The sequence below is a fragment of the Desmodus rotundus genome, chromosome 11 (assembly GCF_022682495.2).
Source record: "Desmodus rotundus isolate HL8 chromosome 11, HLdesRot8A.1, whole genome shotgun sequence".
In the NCBI taxonomy this organism is placed as follows: Eukaryota; Metazoa; Chordata; class Mammalia; order Chiroptera; family Phyllostomidae; genus Desmodus; species Desmodus rotundus.
Genome location: NC_071397.1, coordinates 74020501 through 74042191, shown reverse-complemented (window position 1 = coordinate 74042191; position 21691 = coordinate 74020501). Strand labels below are relative to the sequence as shown.

At 41.1% G+C, this 21691-nt stretch overlaps 1 protein-coding gene across 1 annotated transcript; it reads right to left on the bottom strand.

Moving 5' to 3' along the window:
• Positions 1 to 10353: 10353 nt before the first annotated feature.
• Positions 10354 to 20518, bottom strand: HEY2 (hes related family bHLH transcription factor with YRPW motif 2). Its single transcript, XM_024552166.4, has 5 exons — positions 18971 to 20518; positions 16948 to 17026; positions 16733 to 16816; positions 14145 to 14226; positions 10354 to 11733 (listed from the first exon to the last, which is right to left on the bottom strand). Exons 1-5 carry the CDS (start codon positions 19051 to 19053, stop codon positions 11048 to 11050), a joined length of 1014 nt encoding a protein of 337 aa, XP_024407934.2. The 5' UTR covers positions 19054 to 20518; the 3' UTR covers positions 10354 to 11047.
• Between the last annotated feature and the right edge of the window lie 1173 nt (positions 20519 to 21691).

Sequence of the window (21691 nt, the reverse complement as noted above, 5' to 3'; positions counted from 1 at the left end):
CCTACCATCTGTCGACCTGGGACCTCTCATTTTCTTTCCCAGGAGACCTAGTTCTACAAAGATGTGATTGAAGTCCCTTCACAGGGACTTTTGGTTGGTTTTATAGGATGAAACTTAGGGTTGAAGATATAGGTTTTGGAGATATTAGCTTAGAAGTTTGAGACGGTTTGGGTTCTCTCAAAAGAAGACCAAGGAATAAACCCAGGTGAGAATATATTGTAGGAGAATGGGAAGAAGTAGAATAACATAAAAGGAAATAGCAAAGGAGCAGCAGTAAAGAGGTTATAGCCAAAGGGGAGGCAAAGTACAACTTAGGAAACGTAGTCAATAATATTTTAACAACTCTGTATGGTGCCAGTTGGGTACTGGAAATATCAGGAAAACACTTGGTAAAGTGTCTAACCACTATATTATAGACCTGGAACAAATACAACATAATATTTAATGTAAACTGTAATTGAAAAATAAAAGTAAAAAAAAAGAAAATTGGGTAGAAAATGGGAAATTTTGAAAACTATTGACATGGATTTTGAATTAGACACTTTTTTAGTAACCTTTCATAAATACAGGTAAAGAATGTAATTCCATTTTAGTTGTTTACTTTCTATAGGCTGCTTTAGAAATAATTCAGTGTAGAGGGTAAGACATTTGTTCCCTCACACTTACCAGTGTTTTTCTTTGGACATCCATTTTAGATTTTGGGGCTTGGATGTAATATCGACCTATTGATTAAACCTCTGCATTTCAATAAATTCAGAAATCTAAAACAAAGAGTGGAGCAGCTAAACATGTTGTAATATAGTCATACAATGAATACTGCAGAGACAGTGAATGGGTTACAGCTTCTTTCATCAACGTGATGAATCCCAGAAAAAATAACTTGTAATTTAAAAAGCAAGTCAAATACAGAGTAATCCCACTTTAGATGAAGTTTTAAAATGCTAAATTAAAATATTGTTTATTGATATCTACATAAATGTTAAACCATTAATGAAAGCCAAAGAGTGGTTATTCCTGGTTAATGGAGAACATGGAGAAGGAATTTGCAAGAAGCGAAAAGCTGTCTTCTAAAATTTCAAGTACTGGCAGTGCTAAGCTGGGTGGTGGGTGCACAGGTGTTAATTCTCATTTGATTATAACTTATACATATGTTGTAGTATTTTCTCTACCAATTCAATATTTAATAAAAACAAAAAGTAATGAATATTGTTCGAATAAAGTCTTTGGGATACTGGCATGCAAGCAAACTTCTACTTAGGGAATATAGCCAATAATGTTGTAATAACTATGTCTGGTGCCCGTTTGCTACAGGAAATATCAGAGGAAACACTGAAACAGCGTAGTTCATAATGGTGCTGTTCAAAATAGAAAGTTCTTGGCAGGTTAAAAATGATAAAGATGAAAATAAACCACAAGGGGGCATCCTAGTCTCATGTGTCTCATTCGAACACTTTTGATCCAACTCACTCACTCTGCAAAGTTTGTGTAGAGTTAAGATCTAGTTTCTTATAGTCGCAAGGAACAGCAGAAAGTTTTTTTCTCTTGGGCTCTCTCTTCTCACTTCATCAATTATGCTTGATTTTGACTTGCATACAGACTGTGCTATCAAATTAAATTGGGGGGGAAGAAATTCAAATAAATTCAGTGCAACTAGTATGCAGTTCATTTATTCATTTTTCATTCATTCCTCATTTCGTCAGTCATGCATTCATGTATTCATTCATTTAACCAATATCCCCTACTATTAGTTGAGCTCCCCTTCTCTACTGGAGAGAAGCAAAGAGCCCCTGGAGAATTAATAGAGAGCAAAAACTACTCATTATCATTTGCTTTCAGTGTAGTGTGGTGGAGACATCAGACAGTAATCACATAATAACAACTTTAAGTTGCAAGTGAAAAACTCTGCTATGAAGGAGATGTGTGTGGTTCAGGTAATTCCATAACAAGGTTTTGAACCAGTTGGTGATGTCACATCTGTTGAGATCTTGAAGATGAGTTACCTAGGCAAAGAGGGGAGAAAAAAGCATTCTGAGTAGAAAGAACATGGGCAACAGTATGTGGAGGACTGAGTAAGGAGAATATCAGGGGCTGAAATAAACCCAGGAGGGCTGGACGGCAAGTCAGTGATAGCAGAGAAAGGTGGAGAGAGGCCTAAGAAGTGACCCAGGTACTGACTGACCTTATATAGCCGTGTAGCCTGAGGTAAAGGGGTTCATCTTCATAGGAAGAGCATTAGGGAACCACAGAGAGGAGCGTGGGTACAGCAGCAGCTCTAAGCCCATGCCCAGCTGTTGGTGAGTCAGTGGCTTCATCGGTATACATGAAAGATCCTGCCCTAAGTGCTAGGTAGTAGCACAACTCTGTTCACCTATGTGTGGTTAGTCTTTTATGGTGAAGGACATCATTCAAAAGTAGTAATATGATTTCAGTTGCAGCCATATTCATTAGCCTGACAGCTGTCAGAGGGGAGGGGAGAGAGAGACTGAAATGAGAGAAGGTGAAGAGATGAGCCAAAGAACATATATGCATGACCCACAGACACAGACATCAGTGTGGGGATGGCCGGAGGGAAGTGGGGGGCTGGGTGGAGGTGGGCAAGGGTGGGGGGAAATGGGGACATCTGTGGTAGTGTCAACAGTAAAAATAAGGTTTAAAAAACAAAACAGTAATATAACTTCAATCTCAGCCATATTCATTAGATATACAATTTTTCTTTTCAAGAAATGTGACTCCATTTGTATATATATTTGAATCAGACTGAAAACCATTGCTTTTGAAAACAGGAAACATAAAGTGTGGTATCTTTAAAAGACAGTGGGGGGGAAGAGAGAGAGAGACCTATTTATCTCATCTACAATAAAATAAAAATTCTGGCACCTAAAATATAAAAAGTACAAAAAATGTTTACTTTATGTTCATGTCTCAGAAAAAAACACGTGTTGGAAATCTGGAGACCTGGGTTACATGACTGTGGGGAAGGTGATCTGACTTGGCAGGGCCTCGGGGTTTTGCATCTGCTAAAGGAAGCATTTGTCAGGTTATGTTCTTCTAACTCTGAAATTCTGTGAATCTGCAAATACATCAATGAAAAACCGTATATTATGTGACTAATGGGAAGAGAACAAACAGGTGTTGGGGTACTACTTTGGTGTGTACTTGAATAAAGCTGAGTGAAACCAAGGGAGACCTATTTTGAATCTTAAGTTATTTTAAATAAGCTAAATTTAAATAAGCTACACTATCATTTACTGATAGTGTAATATGTGTCGTGTCTTAGGAACATTATCTCATTTAATCCTGAGAAAGTGAACCTGATATAGGTATTATTTTTAGTCCTATTTTACTAATTAGAAAAACAAAGCTTCCAGAGATTCAGCAATTTGTCCAGAGTCTCAGAGCTAATACATCTCCAGATCCAGCTGATTGCAGGCCTTGCCCTTTCCGTCATTACACTATTTACTACATGCACTGAAGAGTTGAGATGTTTAAAAATTACTTGTAAATATTGGGTACAGTAGAGATAAATTCACCAGGATTATAAACATGGATTTCAAGTTAGTTCTAAGTGGTGTCTTGAATAAGTACCAAGAATTTTAATAAGCTCCCACATTTTAAACAAAACGGCTTAACAGACTTGATTTAACTAATTACACATGCATTATCCTGGATATGGCTGTGAAGTTGCACTAATAGTAAGCAAATCACCTCCTTATTAATTGGTCTTTACTGTATGGGTAGAGAATACTGTGCAGGCTAAAATAGATACTTTTCTGCCACCTTCTAACCTCTTGTAGCTGGGCTAACAATCAAATTAACAGAGACAGAGTGACAGGAAAAGTATACAAAGTTTATTATGGATGGACACACTGGGGGTGTCATAAGACCTGAGACTCAAAATACATTGGGCAGTTGAGGTTGATATGCCATTATAGACAAAGGAGAAAGGGGGCAGGAGTCTTGAGATTTCGAAGGAAACAGGTAGCTGAGGAAGAGTGAAACACAAGGGGAGGCTTGCTAGGCAACCCAAAACAACGAGGGTCATGGGTAACAGGGCCCTGTCTGGAAACTTCCTGTCTAATGCCAGCTAGCTAACAGGCCCCTGTCTGTTAATAGCTACCAGGCACCTTCCCCTCTAATACTGAAGTGAATATGTTAAGATTTGCTTCCTGCCATGACTGGTGTAGCTCAGTGGGCTGGGCGTCATCCCACAAACAGAAAGGCTCACAGTTCAATTACTGCTCAGGGTATATGCCGAGGTTGCTTGCCAGACCCTCCGCTGGGGGTGTGAGATAGAGGCAATGTTTCCCTCCTTCTCTTTCTCCCTCCCTTTCATTGTCTCTAGTAATAAATAAATAAAATCTTTTTTAAAAGCCTCAAAATAATAAATAAATAAATAAATAAATAAATAAATAAATCAAAATTCCCTTCCCGAAGCAGGCCTTTCTATCTGAATCAGTTACTCAGGAAAGGGAAAGGGTCAAATGTTCTGAGTTCTTTGTTTCTTAATAACTGGCTTAAAATCAATATCCCGAAAGTCACAGTTTGAGGTGGCAAAAATTTGGCCCCCTTCAATATGCTTAAAAAGAACAATTAGACACATAACTTTTGCTGTTGCTCTTAACTCTGTCATATCCTGAAGACAAACAATGGTGAACATTGTTTCTGTCATATCCTGAAGACAAACAATAGTGAACGTTGTTTCTCCTTCTGTCTCAAGCTCCTGGTACCCAGAGCGAGGAAACTGCCTGCTGGACTTGGTATTTGGAGACGTGGTTGAATGTGTTTATGTTGATTCACTGCACCTGTGTTGTTTGTCTTTGGCACCAAAGGAGTTGCTTGGTTGGAAAAACTGGCCAGAGCGGGCCATATCGTGGGTTTATTACTAAGACCCATTCCCGTGATAGTTATGGTCAGGGGGCCCTTGTGTTGAAGTCTGTTTTCTTGGGGCAACACACATAACTTAAGCCTGATAATGATTCAGCAATGATGGACTCATGAACATCTTTTTTGCAGGGGCAGTGTGCCAAACCTTGAAAGGGGGCATGGTGGCCTATCAGGTCTCCTTTACTGTATCGTAGTAGTCAAGAATGTTTGTTACCGCAGGCAACGCTTGCCCATTGAGGTTGGTAGTACCCTCATCTGATAGGCACCAGGCTGTGTATAGGTTTTGATGTTGATAACACAGCTGATCATTTGTAGCATTCTATGCTTGCAATTGAATGCATTCTATGCATTCATATTTCTGCTCTTAGAAATACGTCAAAATAATAAAACAAATCTAAGTGGCTGCTTATAAGACAAAAAAAAATGACTGGCTTAGTTCCTGCTTAGGAGGTGGATTGTGACTGTGACATATGAGGAGAGTGAAATATGGTCCATGTGCATCTGTGATTTGCCCTCCGGACTGCAAACACATCTCCATCACCTTGCCATACCCTAAGGGAAGCCTGTTCAAAGCAGCTGAGCTGGGACAGACTGGCTAGGACAGGGAAGAGGCCAGCGATTGCTGGCCCAGGGGAAAGTGTACACACACTGAGCAGCACAAAGCTCTCGCCCTATTGTTTTCATGGGGAAAAAAAGTCTTTAGCTTCTCTGTAATTAAGGAAAAAGGTTTAAAGAGAAGTAATGAAAGACCTAGGAAGCAGAGTTTTATACTATGGTAAGTAATCTTCAGGTTGAGAGTTTATAATCAGGAAAGGAGGGTTAACCCAATTACTCAGCTGTTTTTGGAGTTTATGAATAATTATTAAGTTTATCACCCCACTTGTATAAGTGGAAGATTATGAAAATAGCCATTCTTTGCAAAATACTTTTTCTTCCACATGAGAAAATATGACTTTGTTTTTGCTGTAATGAAAACTTAAAACTATTACAATGCAAACTCAATGCAAGAAACTTTAGCTTTACTTGACAAAGATATTCAACCACTTTCTATCCTTTAAAGAAAAAAAAAAGAGCTTCTAAGGCATTCTATTACATTCATATACCATTTCATATGCACGAAACTATTCATTCCCACAGACTAATACAGTGACAACAGAGGTTAAGAAAACAGAAAATTCAGTTCTCAGAAGACCAAGAATTTAGAGGCATATAAAAATGTCTCTGGTTATTAGATTTTTGAAAAATTATACACATATAAACTGTTAACTGCTATAGAAAGCATACTTAACTGTAGGATGGAGTTTAGGTTATTTGAAAAGCCCTTCCTGATAACAAGAATTATTAAAGTGAATGGGTTACTGGACAGGTCTTCATGGGCTAAGGGAAGAATGTTATTTTATGACATGATGCACTTGGAATGTATAAACATTCAGTATAATCCAACATTCGCCCCTTAAATCTCTAATCTTTTATTGATATATCCAAGGAAACACAAGATTTTTTTTTTGAAACTCAATTTTCAGATATCTGGTCTTTGTACTTCACCATTTTGATTCATCTTTACAGTAAATTCAAATTAAGATAAGGCAGGTGTGACTGGCTTAAAAGTTGAAAGTTCAAATTAGGGAACTGACTAAATAATTTTTTTATGTTGTATGATAAAAGTGGAGTTGTTCTTTTCTCATCCTTTCGCATATTAAAAGGGTGATATGGTGAAGGTTTTTATGCTAATACTATAACCGATTTACTCTTGTCATTAGTTCAGAGGCAGATTGAAGTATTTTTGGTTGGTCTGAAGGAGTGTGAGTCCAAAAAGGAAATGTCTACAAATCAATGGTACGGGCTCAAGAATCAGAAAGGTCTGGGTTGGGTCATAGCTCAAACTGTTAGGTATAATCTTGGACAGTTAACCTCTTACTCTCCAACTCCTAATATGTAACACAAAGATAATAATATTATGTACTCTTTAGGACAGTTATGAGCCTTAAATAACAGCTTTCAAACACTTAGCATGGAGCTTAGCACAGAGACCAACCAAACAGTATTAACAGTTTGTATTACATTTTCTTTTCTTTTTTGGATCTGTGACTCATGGTAGATTCTACCGGTTACAGCAGAGGACTCTATTCTCTGACCAACCCCATTCCTGTCTGTTCCTCTGAAGTTAGAAGTGAGGGAGAGGATGCCACCCAGTATCTAGGGAATCATTTCTCATATGCCTCTGATGCTTCTAACAAGTGTCTATGGAAGTTAAGGGACTTTTCTCTTTTTGTAGGATCTCCCGCTGAGTTCAAAGACGTATCCTTCCAAAGAGTGTGAGCTACAGTTTATGATGTCATATTTGCTGTAATGCTTTGTTGCAGTTGCTGTGATATTCACGTCAGTTATTGTCTAGATCTTAAAAGAATTGTAAGGGAAGTCAAATTCCATTCTTCAGTAAAATGCAGAAGTAGGATTTAGTCCCATTGTGCAATAAAAACATGAAAAGCTTAAAATATATATGTATCTTTAGATTGTTAAGCTTACTAAGTCATTCCAGATTCTTTAATTTGAGTAAGACCCTATTCTGATGAGATATTTTTAAAGTAAGCTAAATCAGCAACATTTTAATCATATCTCTAGCCATGGATTTTAAAAACTGAATTCAAGTACAATGTGTAGTATTGCCTCAAACCCAAATACATTTTTTTTTCATTTTTTTTACTCTGGAAATTGGGATATCTTATGACCAATTTTGGTGGTTCTTTTCTATAAAAACTGACCTTAAACCAATAGTATATCTTGCAAATGATGGAACCTTAGACTTATGAAAATAAGAAATTCTAAAATCATCCTGCTTGTGTTGATGTTACCAAGTTATTTCTCTTACTTTGTCTTAATTGGTAAAATGAACTCATTTAAGATATAAAGAAGATAATCTCCAGGCTTCATTAAGATTTTTGATGCATATGTACATGGGTGTCAAACAGCCATCACTCTAGTTAACAACTGGACTTCCCTATGTTTCAACATTGCTTTAAAAGTCCCACAGATTTCTCACATATGAGAGGAAATACCGTATTTGTAACAGCGAGATTCCAACAAGAGAAAAAGCCTCCCTGACCAGTTTCCAGAAATCCCTTTCCTCATCCTCAGGGCACCTACTTCTTTGGAGGGTGCCTGTGAAGCCTAGGGTAGCAGCCACACCTGTTCACTATTATGTGCTACTACACAGAATTCAAAACCTGACATATACACAGCATAGAGCTAGGTACACAGTAGTTGTTCAATAAACATCTACGGGCTCACTGATGTGAAGTACAAAACTGTTGTAATTAGGCATACATATAGCTTTTAACATTGGAGAAAACCAAGTTTCTACAAATGTTCTTTCCCGTTTTGTCCCCTTTTTCCTACAAAAATTCCTGTGAGTTAATTTTGGGACCAACTTTTACACAAATAAAAGTCATCAATAAATCAAATTCTAAATGTTTGTTTTGTCATGAACTATGAAAACAATTTTTCTTTGTCCATTTGGGTAGCAAACATGAAATCATCATATCTAAAGATGGAACACCACTTTCAAAAAACATTTGATTAGAGATGGAAAACTCAATGCTCAAGTTCATAGAACAAGTGAAATGTGATGTTAAAAGCTGATGATGTGAAACACTGACAGAGAACAAGTGATAAGCGACTGAAATTACTGACAATGCTTTTCTTTAGGAACACTGACAACCCTTAGCAATTAGGTGGCAAAGTCGGTATGCAAATATTTAAATCAATTAAACTGAAAAATAATAACCCACATGCAACTGGGAAGAAAAACATATAAGAAAAAAACAAAGAGGAAGAAAAAGGGAAGAAAAGAGGAAGGGCATTTATCTTAAAATATTTAATCCAAAATTTAAAAAAAAAATCCTGATTTCTAAAACAGTTTATATTCCAAAATAGGAAAATAATTCTTTAAATGCTGATATTACAATAGGCACAGAATCAACTATTAGATCTTAAATAAAAATTATTTCTATGCCATTTGTTCAGAAACCACAGTTAAAAAGCAAACTTCAAATAGTACTAAATCCATTTTCTTCTTTGCTACCCAATTCCTTCAGAACTAACAGAAAATTTAACCACAGAGCTTACAGACAGGAGGAACAAGGTGATCTGTGTTCGCTAATTTTTTTACCCACTTCCAGAAAGAAGAAATTAGATAAACAATAAGCTTGATATTTTAAAACTAAAATAATGTAAGAAGCCTCCCACTTCTTCCTTTAGCTCTGAGCACAAGTGAAATGCACAATAAAAACATTCTTTTTTATTTTTCATATGCTTGGCCCAATAGCTTTGGGAACGCTGAAACACTCTTTCAGGCTTTACTGAATGAGAAATATCTGCATAGTCTCTACAGCATCAAAAGAAGTTTTCACTGAGGTAGACTTAGGGCGCATCATCAGGAGGCATGTACATGCCTATCATGAACACGTGTGATTTTTACCAACACTCTACAAATGCTTCTGAGTTACAAAATGTATGACACATTCTAGCTTATTATTCTGTGTTCGGTACACTATTTAATATCATATCCACCAATGTTCAACTGATTTGTAAGTTCCGATAAATGCTACTTTCAAGCAAGCTGTGAATTATATCAAATTCTGACTCTGAAAGAGAAAAAGGAAAGCCATGGCTTAACTCCTTAGTGAAAGAAGGCTTTGCTTGAAATTCGTATCAACTTTCCGTTCTGCAAAGCAACTCATCCACATAAAAATAGTAAAAAAGGACTCCATTTAATTAGTGATATGTAGATTTTTGCATAGAAAAAGGTTACAAATGCAAAAAAACAAAAAACAACCCAACCCAGGTACAGTAATTTTAAAACAAATATTTAAAAGTATAGTTTTGCATAATGTTTAACATTCTTTTTTATTGCTTTCTCCACACAGCAGAGAAATGAAGTGCATAATAATACATGCTGTGTCCTTACCTTTCAAACATAAAATCTCACGTGCTTAATTTCAATGTATTAAGAGATTATTTTGTCATTAAAGAAAATAGACAAAACGAAACCAAAACACCATTATGTAGCACTAGTCTAGGCATGGCCAAAACTCATTTATGTACATCGCATTGCATACATTCATCTTGATTGGGGATCAAATGCAATCTTAAACTTGACAAAGCATTTAAAAATCGTGGCTTTTCTCTTCCCAATGGTATTATCTATCTCCCTGTGTATCACCTCCAGAAATGCAACTTCTCCCAGAAAGATGGTAACAAGAGACAGTATATGTTATCAGGACAAACTGAGGAGGATAAATATGTGAAAGTAGTCCAAATGAAACAATAAATTAATCTAAGCGTTTACAAACTGGCATTTTCAAGTTGGCATGAATCAGATAGCCTTGGGTGGGCACACAGTAGGCAAGTGCTCCTAGGCGCACTCTATAAATGGTTTAGATAAAGAAGCACCACATTTTGAGCCATGAAAGAAAAAGGTGCCTAGGGGCTTGCAGCTGGGGCAGAAGGCTTATTAATCTGAGCACTGAGGGAATTGCTTATACCAATTCACTGCTGAATGCTGCCACTTGGCAAGTCTGTACAAAGAAAGCAAACTAAGATAAAACTAGGCCTTTCAACTTGAAAATTGTTTTCGGCACTCCTTTTGGCCAATAAAAACCTGTTGGTTTCAACAGGGTACTCTTCTCTGGCATTGTATGTCTGCAGCTTAACACAAGCCTTCTGTCCCTTTCCTTTCTTAACCTAACTTCTACGCTCTTCACTTGTGCAATGTTATATGTTCCGAAAAAAACTTCACTAGCTCAGGCACTTATATATATTTTTTCCATTAGTTTCAAAAGAATTCAGTCAGGGCATTTTTCTTCTCCAATGTAGATATACTGATGCACTGTCAGACGGTACAGTCTGTAAATTTTCCAGGAAAACTCTAAATGGAAGCAAGTGTGAAGTTTTCAAAAGTTGTTGATGTTAGTTACCAAGCTGCCTTAAACAATAAAAAGAGGGGAAAAGGGTAATACCACATTTCCACTTCTGAGGTTTGTGTCCCAATTGTTGCTTTGTGGATCTGTAGACATCTGTATGGCTACCTTCAGGGTGCAGACGTTTTAAGCTGACTCTGAAATGAAGGACAATCAGTTACTATTGCAAGAAGTTCAGTGAAAACCTAAAAAGCGCCCACTTCTGTCCCCCAGGGCCGGTAAGGTTTACTGTTTGTTCCACTGCTTGTCTGCTGCGGACTGGACGTGGCTGATACCGATAAGGGCGGGCTGATGGCTGTGGCGGCGGCCACTGCTGCAGCTGCGTTTGGAGGGAGCATGGGGAAGGCCCCTGCGAAGGACAGAGGGAAGCTGTGCGCCGCCGCGGTGGCTGCTGCAGCGGCTGCGTGGACAGTGGCTGAGAGGGACAGGAGGGAAGTGGAGAGGGGCGGCACACACGGGGCAATGCTGCCTGTGGACGGCATCCGAAGGGCAGAATCTGCGTGGGCAAACGTGGCCGTGAGGAGAGCGGAGCCATGGGCAGAAGGCACTTCTGAAGTTGTGGAGAGGCGACAAGGCGTTGACTCCGAGGCGTGGAGTCCGTTGGGTTGGAGCAGGGCTGCGGGGAGATGGTGGAAGGCCGCAGCCCAGTGGTGTGGATGTAGCGGGTGGTGGTGGTGGGCCAGGGAGGACGTCATTGCCGCCGCCTCCCGCTGAGAGGCGCAGGTGCTGAGATGAGAGACGAGTCGCACCCGCAGTGGATCGGAGGAGTCCAGGCCTTCCACCGAGCTCAGATACCTCGCCACTTCTGTTAAGCACTCTCGGAATCCAATGCTCATGAAATCCATGGCAAGGGCATGGGCATCAAAGTAACCTAAAAGGAGGTTTGAGCCAAGTGGGGGCCAGGAGAGAGAGAGAGGAAGGAGAAAATTATCCAGTTACTAAGAGTCCCACCAACTTTGTTCCACTCTGTCCTTCAGAAGGCGTAAGCAGAATCCTGTCTGAAAACATTGCCAACTATTTATAGTTGTAATTTTTGCAGAAGTTAAGGGAGTTTACTTTGCAACTCACATGTGTGACAACTCTAGGAATGCTATATACTACAGTTGTTTTTGCAACTAAATATCACAGTGGGGGGTGGAAATTAAGACCCTCGTTTCAAATGCTTACAGAAAAAAGATGGCATCTCTCCTTTTGTACTGTGTGACAGTGAATTCCCTAGTCAACTGCTTCAGGGTAATACAGAGCTCCAGTTTCTGCCTCTGTCACATGACCTGGTCCTTACAGCAGTTGTGAGTCTTGGAAGATGTGAGCCCACACTGCCAGCCCCCCTTCTTCAAGGCCCACACGTTATCCTACTTGTTGAGTGGTTCAATGACCTGGCCGTCAGGCCACTTACATGTGCTTGCTTGGAAATGTGTGTTCATAAACTATTCTGGGATGAATTTTAGGACCTTTCAGGTAGCCAAGAATAGCAACCAAGATGGAACTTAGTTTTTAATAAGAAGGCATAAGAACAATGTTACTTTTTAGACCTATGCCTCATGCCAAATATTTGAAACCCTGATAAGGACTCTTAGCCTTGCGGTTACCAATGCCAAGGGAGGCAGAGCAACCCCACGACTTTCCTTGCACCATCACTCACTCAGCTGGCCTCCCAATACCCTGCGGCAGCAGGTGCAGAGGCGGCATCATGGGGCTGGAGGGGCCTTAGACCTCAGAGCACTGGGGCAGGCCTCACTGTGCAGCAGTGCCCTCCTGCCTCTGGTCACAGGGGAGGCAGTGGCCAAGCTGGGCTGCATCCTTGGTTTTTAAGACTTCATTTAGTTCTCTTCTCCATTATGTAAGAATGCTTGCATCCTACACTTTGGGTTCCATTTTAAACAGTAGAATTAAAAAAAAAAAAAAAGTGCCCATTTATTCAGGATGGTTCCTTGAGGAAGTGCAACCAAGGTTAAGTCAGACACAATGTGGGCTTGCCTGCACAAAGGTCAATCCTACCTGACAAACATCCAAATACAAACAGGGGGTTAGAGGCGATCTTTTTCTGTTTTTCTTCTTTCCCTGACCCCAAACCCCCATTAAATCAGAACTAGGACTCAGTATCATGCAGCTACTCCAAAGGAAGTGACTCTAGAATTACTTTCATTGTTGTTTTCAGATTTTAGTTGGTCTCAGATTTAGAGGTGATGATGGTCAGGGCTGTGTTCCACAGGTCTTCCGCAGCCTGGCCGTCGTGGAGTTAAAATACTGAACTACTCCCATACCAAGTGGTGAGCAGCTACTTGCCTCCAACGCCCTGTTCCTGTCATGGTCTAGGGCAGACGATGGCACCACACAGTGAGAAGGTTGACAGTAAACACAGCAGCCTCCAGAGTGTAGGTGCAGCGGCACTTAGTCCCTTGTGGCACCCTGTCCTTACTGAGTCGTCAAATGTATCAAATAACACCCTTGGCGAAGATGAATAGCAAAGGCTTGTGTGAAGGGTGAAAAAGATACAAAAGAGTGAAATCCAGTCTGAGTGAGAAATGGGATGATAAAATCTGAATGAATATTACAAGCTTTTGCAATCTCATGTCTATGTTTAGCATGAGGTAAGGGTCCACCGCTGACACTCTGGACAATTTTCCCAAACTCACTATGAAATACGGAGGACATCTCTCCAGGGCACTGGGCCTAGGGCACCTTCTCCTGTTTGCTCTTGGCAGGAATGACTGCTCTATTAACAGTTTCCAGTAGAGATTCACTACCTACACTTCAAATGCTCTGTCTGATCTGAATCCAAGACCAACCGAAATCTGAACAGAACAATAGAAAACATTCTAGAGTCACTTCCTTTGAAACAGCTGCATTATACTGAGTTCTAGCTTGGATTTCATGGGGGGGGGGGAGACGGGTTGGGGGCAGGGAAAGAAGAGAAAAAGATTGCCTCTAACCTCCTGCTTATGTTTGGATGTTTGTGTATTTGTTTTGTCTTTCTGTACAGATTCCAGCGTGCGCTTCTGAAGTTCCAAACAAATCTCTGACCAGGCAGCTGTGAATGAAGCTTTACTCCCACAGTATTATGAAAGCAAACACAAGCCCAGGGTCAAGTGCTTCTTTTGTCCCAGAAGTTCTTTCCCACGAGTTCAATCCTGCCATTAGCATTGATTTCCACGGCTTTAATCTGGGACCTCCTATCTCAGCTTGTTAAAGAACTGTTCAACTATGACTTCCTTATAATCTTAGGGAGGAAAAATGAAAAAGAAAGAAAATGGTGGGGGGGAAATGAAGTCACCTACTTACCTTTACCCCCGGTTGCTTGAAGCATCTTCAAATGATCCACTGTCATTTGTAGTATTTCAGCTTTTTCTAACTTTGCAGATCCCTGCATAACAAATAATAAGGTCTTATAAATCCTATCAAATCTAATTAGGAACATTTTACACCAGGCTTTCAATTTTCTCTCTCACTAGAAAATTCTGTTTAATTTTTTCAGAGAAAAAATCTGAGTTTCGTCCAGACTTTAAATGAAAGCACTTATTACTATGTCACACCTAATGACAAATATTTGCCATTTTAACTTAAAAATTTTTTTTTATTGATTTGAGAGAGAAAGAGGAACATCAATTTGTTGTAGCACCTACTTGTGCATTCATTAGCTGCTTCTTGTATGTGTCCTGACTGGTGACTGAACCTGTGACCTTGGCGAATAGAGGCGACACTCTAACCTAACTGAACTACCTGGCCAGGGCCATTTCAACTTTTAAAGACTAAGAGACATAATAAATATTTTTTATCATAATAACTATACTCCCAATATCACTCAACAAAAATTATTACAGTTGCAAAAATCTCAAACTTTGCATCCAATCAGTACCTTGGTTAATAGTATACTTAATTTTTATTATATAAAATTATATACGAATTATACATAGAACATCCAGTAGTCCTATATGATGCTGAAGTCTAGATCACTTGAGTATAACTCTAGAGGATAAGAAAATAGGATCTTAAATTGTTGTTGAAAGTATATTTAAAAAAAAATTCTAATAAGTGTTTAAGGTAGTTCATACTAGACCACCAGTAAGCAGAATCAAAAATAAAAGGGAAGACTTAATGTTTTCCCCCATAATTACCAGCAGGTGTCACTGTGAATTCCAAGATGATAAATAAGAAAGCATAATTTACTACTTATCTAGTAAGCATCAGCAATGTGTAAGGATATTTAAATCCTTTAAAAATTAAAAAAAAATTTTGCCATTACCATTTAGTCCCCTTATAAAATTGTCTTGGAAATATATTTTTATGTTCCCCCTTTTTAAAATTAGGTAACCCCTGGAAACCAATTGAAAAATCCATCACCTCAAGCTGTCTCAGAGTGCTGTGGGTGGCTTCTAATTTCCTGGAAGAGCTAAATAATTAAATCAATATGTTTTTCTGAAAAGGAAACTGAAGTTTATGCTTTACTTGTTTTGTGAAAATTACCAGCACAATGCCAGTTATTTAACTTGTTTGAAAGAACACTCTTCTAAATCACATTGTGACAGGGCCAGCTCACTACGTGTTGGTAGCCAAGCTTCGCAAATGAGAAAGTCTGTGTTTACGGTGACTAACTACTGAACAACTGAGGTTTGAGGTTTGCTTTTAAGGTTTAAGTGGACATTTAAGGGGGAAAAAGAAAATCTAACATACCAAAAAAAAAAAAGTCACCACACTGATGGCTCCTCATAACTGTATACATTTCCATACTCAAAGTAAAAATATCATTGAATACTGGTATTTTCATTTTCAGCCTCCTGTCATTGAAAGTGCTACTAATCAAAACTATAATTTCCGTATTACATTTAATCAAAGGCAGTTTCAGCATACGAATGGGTGCCTGTGTTTCTCTTACAAATGTATAATCAATAGCATATTACATCTTGTACTTCCATCAGTGTTCAGTTTTTCCATGAAGATATATAGTAGGTTCAGTGAAAATGACTAATAATAAAATTGCAGTTTCTGGATAATTTCCAAAGGCTTTATAATGTTTGTGACTCATTAAATAAACAACAAAATGAAGTAAACAAACAACTGCTGTCTTTATACTCTATTTAAATTAAATTGGAAGTATTTTCAACAAGGGTATGATGCCACATTCTTTGAAAGATGCTCTTAGAAATCTGTGCCATTAGCCATGGTGGCAGGAGGAGAAACAACTTTTATAAAACGACAAAGAAAGATTTACACATCTGGCTTCCTACTCTTTTAAGTGCACAAAATTTTTTTTTTTGTGTGTGTGTGTGTGTGTGTGAAGGAATACTTACTTGAATTCTGAACAGGGCATGTGGCTAGTTTGATTTTAACTAAACTTCCAAAAAGATGCTCCAAATTGAACATCATTCTGTTAACCCAGAAATAAAACCATGTGGGTTGATCAATAAATTTTATTAGTATTATTATTAAGGAAGTAGAGCTTGAGATGTTACTTCCTGGGCTTTCGTCATTTTTAAAATAAAAAAGCTTACTTTTAAGAAAACTGTTTGAAACAAAAATGAAATTTCACATTTGATATCTTTTTTTTTTTTTGAAGAAGAAGACTACATACATCTTGGTTTTAAGTAAAACCACTACTGTTCTTCATAGAAAGAACAGAGAAAGCATGAACACTGTTACCCTGAAGGGGAAAATAAGCTCAAGAATGGAAATGTTTTTCGACTTCACCATGGATTATGTTTTTAATAGTTTTGCCACAACAAAGCATTTTACTGAAATCACTGCTATGTGCCAGATCAGGGCACATACGCCATTATTTTAATGAGCTTTAACAGGAACCCACATTCCCAAATGAGAGAATCAGATTTTTTTGAGCTTTTTGGTTGGAGTGGTCAGGGGTGAGGGTAGCTTACTTGTTTTTCAAATGCGGTTGGCACCAGTCGTCTCAACTCAGATAAACTGTTATTTATCCGATCTCGACGCCTTTTCTCTATTATCTATCTCAGAAAAGCAAAACAACAAAAATTTATGAATACACAAATGATAAAATGACTCCTAATGGAAAAACATAACTGTTACACGATAGGCTGGATTGCATGAAATAAAAAGGAAAAAAAAAATCACATACCCCTCTCCTTTTCTTTCTTGCCATTATCTGAGATGTTGTTGTTGGAGAATTCGATCTAATCACAGAGCTAGAACTTTGCCTATGAAATAGGAAGAGTATGTCAGGTGCTACATTAACATAACAATAGTTTCTTCGGAGTACTTGATGGCACCCATTAATATTGAGAGTGACTGCGCAATTCAGGTCTGTGTTACTTTATTCTAAATTCTTGCTTTACTCTTCACATACCTTGCTTTCAGCCTGTATTTTCAGGTAGGAGCATGCCCTTTATTCTCCCCCAAGCTTTAATGAGTATTCCAGATGCCAAATCAATTGGCAAAAACATCCCTAAACTTTTATTAAGTCTCCCAGTGAAATAATTATGGGCAATCAGGGTGAGAAATTAGATATTAGTACTTCCTACTTCTACTCATAAATGTTTCTTAAAAGTCAACTAATCTATAATAGCATCCTCCTCCTCTTTCCGGTCAGACATACTGAACAAAGCAAAGCTATTTTAAAATAAAGGCCATGTTTAGTACAACTATCAAACAGATACACAGTCATCACATGTCAAACTGTTGCCTCTAGATGCAATCTTAAAATAAACTGAAGTTAGCTATTTCAATTAGTCATATTTCACAAGGAAAAAACTGACAAATTTAATGTTTTGTTTACTAATCTTCCAAAAGGATCCCCCAAATTAAATATGCCACTGGTAGGAAAATAAAGATTAGATCAACTACTAGGTAAATGTTTTACTTTGAAAATGAAATGTGTAGGTGAATAACTTTGTGCCTTCAATCTGAGCTTAAACTCTTGGAGCTGCAACTCATCCTGAGTTTCCTCATGAAAAGATATTTTATGTTGAAAGTTTAATAAAATATTATTTTGTTACTTAGAATTTTTGACATCCTTTCTAGTTTATATCTGCTACTCTTCATAATTCATAGATCCTACGCTTCTTTATGTTCTCAGATTCTCCGGGTTCCTATTATTTGTTCATTTTAGAAATGTTGCACACACCAGGTTCTTATTACCTCATCTTCTCACTTCTGGATCTTATTTCTGAATTAACTGTCTTCCTCATTCCTACCCCTCTTCAACTGGTTTTGCCTTTCACATGACATCTTCTGTTTCTCTGATCTTATTCTTTAAGATGACACAAGAACATTTTAATAATTAGAAGATACGTTGCAAACAACGTTTCATGTAAATATCTTTGCTGTTGCTGATTTCAGACTTTGGTTTGTATGTATTAGAATAATAGCATTGAAATAAGAAAAACAGTATTGAAAGTTTTCGAAAGGTAGGAAGAATTTTGCTCTTTGAGTGACAGCTGCAGATAAATAATTAAGGTGCTTCTGGGGATGCCCATTAGAAGCAATTATCATTTTACCCGCCTTGGCACTAAAATGCCTCGGTAATCTCCCTCTGTCACTGGAAAATGGAGGTCTGGCTTCTGTGATCAAGACCACGATCTTTTCCAGACTTAAGAACGAGTAGTCAAAGAGGTGATGCCCGAAACGATCTGTCACTCACTCTCCTGTCAGCCAAGTCACACAGAGTCAACCTGGAAAGCTCAACCTAGTTAGACGTTACATCGTAAATTGCTTCAATTTCTCCAAGAAATCAAGTTCTCTTTTTAGTCTCCTTAAAAATAAAAATTACTTTGTTTTTCTTTTCACTTGGCTCATTTTTCGAAAGCGCCCCAAATAGTTTCGGTGGCGGTGCGTCGACAGTCGCCGGGACGTGTTTGTCCGCCGGCCCCACGCTGACAGCCAGGTACCCTCCCTCGCCAACTCCTTCACTTTCAGTCGCGTCCCCTGTCCTCTGCGCCCCACCCCTACGGTGAAAACCGACATCCCTCGCCCCACCCAACGCAGGCTTCTGGGCGCCCATCACTCAAGAGTTTCTCGAGCAAAACTTTCCCGCTCCGTTAGGACGCCGCAAAAAAGAGCCTGCAGATTTCCAAGGAGAGGCTCCTACACAAAGCTCCCCGACGCCTCGGGCTCCGGGCAGCTCTCGCAGAGCCCGCGCTCACCCCGAGTAATTGTTCTCGCTCCCCACGTCAATGGTCTCGTCCATGTCGCTCTCGGAGGTCGTCTCTTCGCAAGGGCGCTTCATCGCGGTGAACACGGCGCGGGGCGCAACCCGGCCGGAGCCACTAATGCCGAGCGTGGCGCAGCGACGTCCCTGTCCGCCTCCTCCCTCCCTCCCTGCGCCCGGGGAGGCGCAGCTCGGGCGCCGGCGCGGTCTGCTCCTCCGGGCTCTTTCCCACGCCGCAGCCCTGCTCCGCCGCAAGAGCCGGCGCCGGCCACGCCCCCCGCGGGCGGGGCCACCTCTCACGCCTCCTCGTGCTCGCCCCCGCCGCCCCGGCGGGTACCGCCTCCTCCGGGTCGGCGTGGCCTGCAATTGGCTGGGGCGAAGAGGCGGGGCCGTGCTCGACCTTGCCCGCCGCCAGTCTCGGGCTGAAGCGTGGGAACACAGCCTCACACCTGGGCCCGGGGAGCTGCACTCGGGAATGGAGAGGCCGTGGCGAGCGTGAGCGCCAGGCTGCTATCCCTATCTAGGGAAGGGCGCAGACGTGAGCGCCGGCTCCGCGAGGGCGGGCGCTTAGACCTCGGGCCTTGGCCCTTTTTCTCCCCTCACCATCTGCTGGTAGTTTCAGTCCTGAGTTTAAAGAGTAACCTCAAGCGCGTGGCTGAGTTTGAGCGAGCGTGCGTGACGTCGGGAGGCGCCGTGGCTTAACCGAGCCGCCCCACTCGGCTGGTCTTGGCTGGACCCAAACTGCTGACTGGCTGACCCCGGCGGTCACATGTGCCCTCTGGGGTGTTTGAAAACCTTAAATCAGAGTTGCTTTAACCCCGGCAATTCCCGAGGCTAATTACGCGGCCTCTGGGCTGGGAGCAGATAAGCACGGGAGTTTTCCCTACCAGGTACCTAACCGCTGGCGGTCGGAGGGTCTGAGGTTGGCCCCCGCACGATTTTCAGTTTGCTCCATGTCATTTATTTCCATTTAGCCACTGGGGCTGTGAGTAGTGGATCCCACCGAGTAGACCGTGCCTGGAGTTGTGTCTGCTGGGGCGGCAGGAAGGACTCGAGCAATAATGCGGGTATTTCAGGACACAATTTTGGTAGTTTTTCAAATCCGAGTTTTTCGGGCTTGGATTATCCAGATAATTGTAATTTTCCACTCTTCCTGGTGTGTGCAATCGTAGCGGTAATTTTAATTAGAATCCCGGACGTGAAAAGTCGCTCTGGAAATTGAATTTGTTTTGTAAAGTTCGACTTCGTGTCCCGTTTTCAGTGCATCGGAAACTGCGGGTTGTAAAAACTCTCGATGTGCTTTCAAAACAAGTTTTCAAGCTCTGTACATGCTCTGCGGTATTTTTGAACCGGCTACGCTGAGGTGCTTCCCCGAGGGCAGCCGGGGTCGGTTTGCCGGCCGGGGCGCTGCGGTGCCGGGAGGCGGGAGGCGGGGTCCAGACGGAGACTCCACTCGTTGCGCCTGGACAGCTCCGTGCTCAGTGGGAAAAAGCCTCCGAGAAAGGGCCATCTATCAGTCTGCGCCACCCTTCGCCACGGACCGACTCGTGTTTCCCGGGGGATCTGCTAAGGGCGTCCCGTCGACACTAGTCTGTCCCCACACCAGCTCCGCGCGGGACTGGGAGGGGCAGGGGAAAGGCTGCGACGTGAAAGACCGGGCCCGGCGGGGGTTTGGGGGGGGGGGGGACGGGAAAGATTTGCAGCCAGCGTGTTAAGCCCTCATTAAAGCACAAAACCTCTTCCCCACACGCCCTCTTCTTTCTTGTACAGTCCCCACCGCCGTGCCTGCAATAACCGTGTGAACAGAAACCCGAAACGCTCCATCCTGACTTCTGAAACTTAACCCGGGGCAGTGCACACAGTCGGCGGGGGCCGGGCGAGGCCTGCGGTGGCTGGACCAGGTCAGCCCAGGACAATGGGGCCTCCGGAGGCGGTGACCCGGCGCCCCCCCCCCCCCCAGCCCCCCAGCTCTGCTGTCGGCCTTAGGGCGGGTCCCCGTCCCCCGCAGGTCTCAGGCTGCAGCACCGGCGTTCTGAGCGCGCATCCCACACATTCCGACCTCCCACAACGCCTCCTGGCTCCCTGTCCCCGCCGCCCAGCGAGTGAAGAGCCAGACACTGGCGGATCCGCCGCCCCATCTTGTCGGAGGATGCGCCAATGGCCAGTTCGCACAGGCCGCGGGAGAAAGCTCCACAGGCAGCCTGGCACGTACTCCACCGTAACAACTTAAGCAAGGGTTGTAACGTTTTTCTGAAAGCGAATGCCTACAGGTGCAATTAACTTTCTCCATGCAAGCAAATTAGCAGGCGCTTCCAATGCCGAGGTCAAAACCTGAGTCGTCGTTGAAAAAAAAAATTAGTTCTTTTTCACTATTCTAGGGTATTTGCTTTCAATAATTGCTAAGTGTTGCAAATAAGGAAAAGGTTTGCTTGCAATAAAGTAGCAACTGGGTATAGTTTTTCCATATTCTTTTTAAAGTCTTAACCGCTGTACCGTGTTATAAAGAAAAATATAGCGAGGACGTTCAAAAACCACATGTGGATTTAATGTCGCTTAAATATATTTCATAAGCAAAGAGGATCATATTCTACAAGCGGTTAGAATAGTGCATGGTACACGGTAAGCGGTGTGTAAATGTTAAACGAACACACGCATAGGGCCAAAAAAAAAAATCAGCGTTTTGAACACCATGAAAAGATTAATATGATCACTTATC

What these genes read in the sequence shown, in the direction of transcription:
- HEY2 (XM_024552166.4), bottom strand. Translation starts at nt 19,053, where the DNA reads ATGAAGCGCCCTTGCGAAGAGACGACCTCCGAGAGCGACATGGACGAG. An exon ending in CAAGAAAGAAAAGGAGAGGG is followed by an intron (nt 16,817 to 16,947) that starts GTATGTGATTTT and finishes TTTCTGAGATAG; the next exon opens with ATAATAGAGAAAAGGCGTCG. An exon ending in CAACCGCATTTGAAAAACAA is followed by an intron (nt 14,227 to 16,732) that starts GTAAGCTACCCT and finishes TTTGTTATGCAG; the next exon opens with GGATCTGCAAAGTTAGAAAA.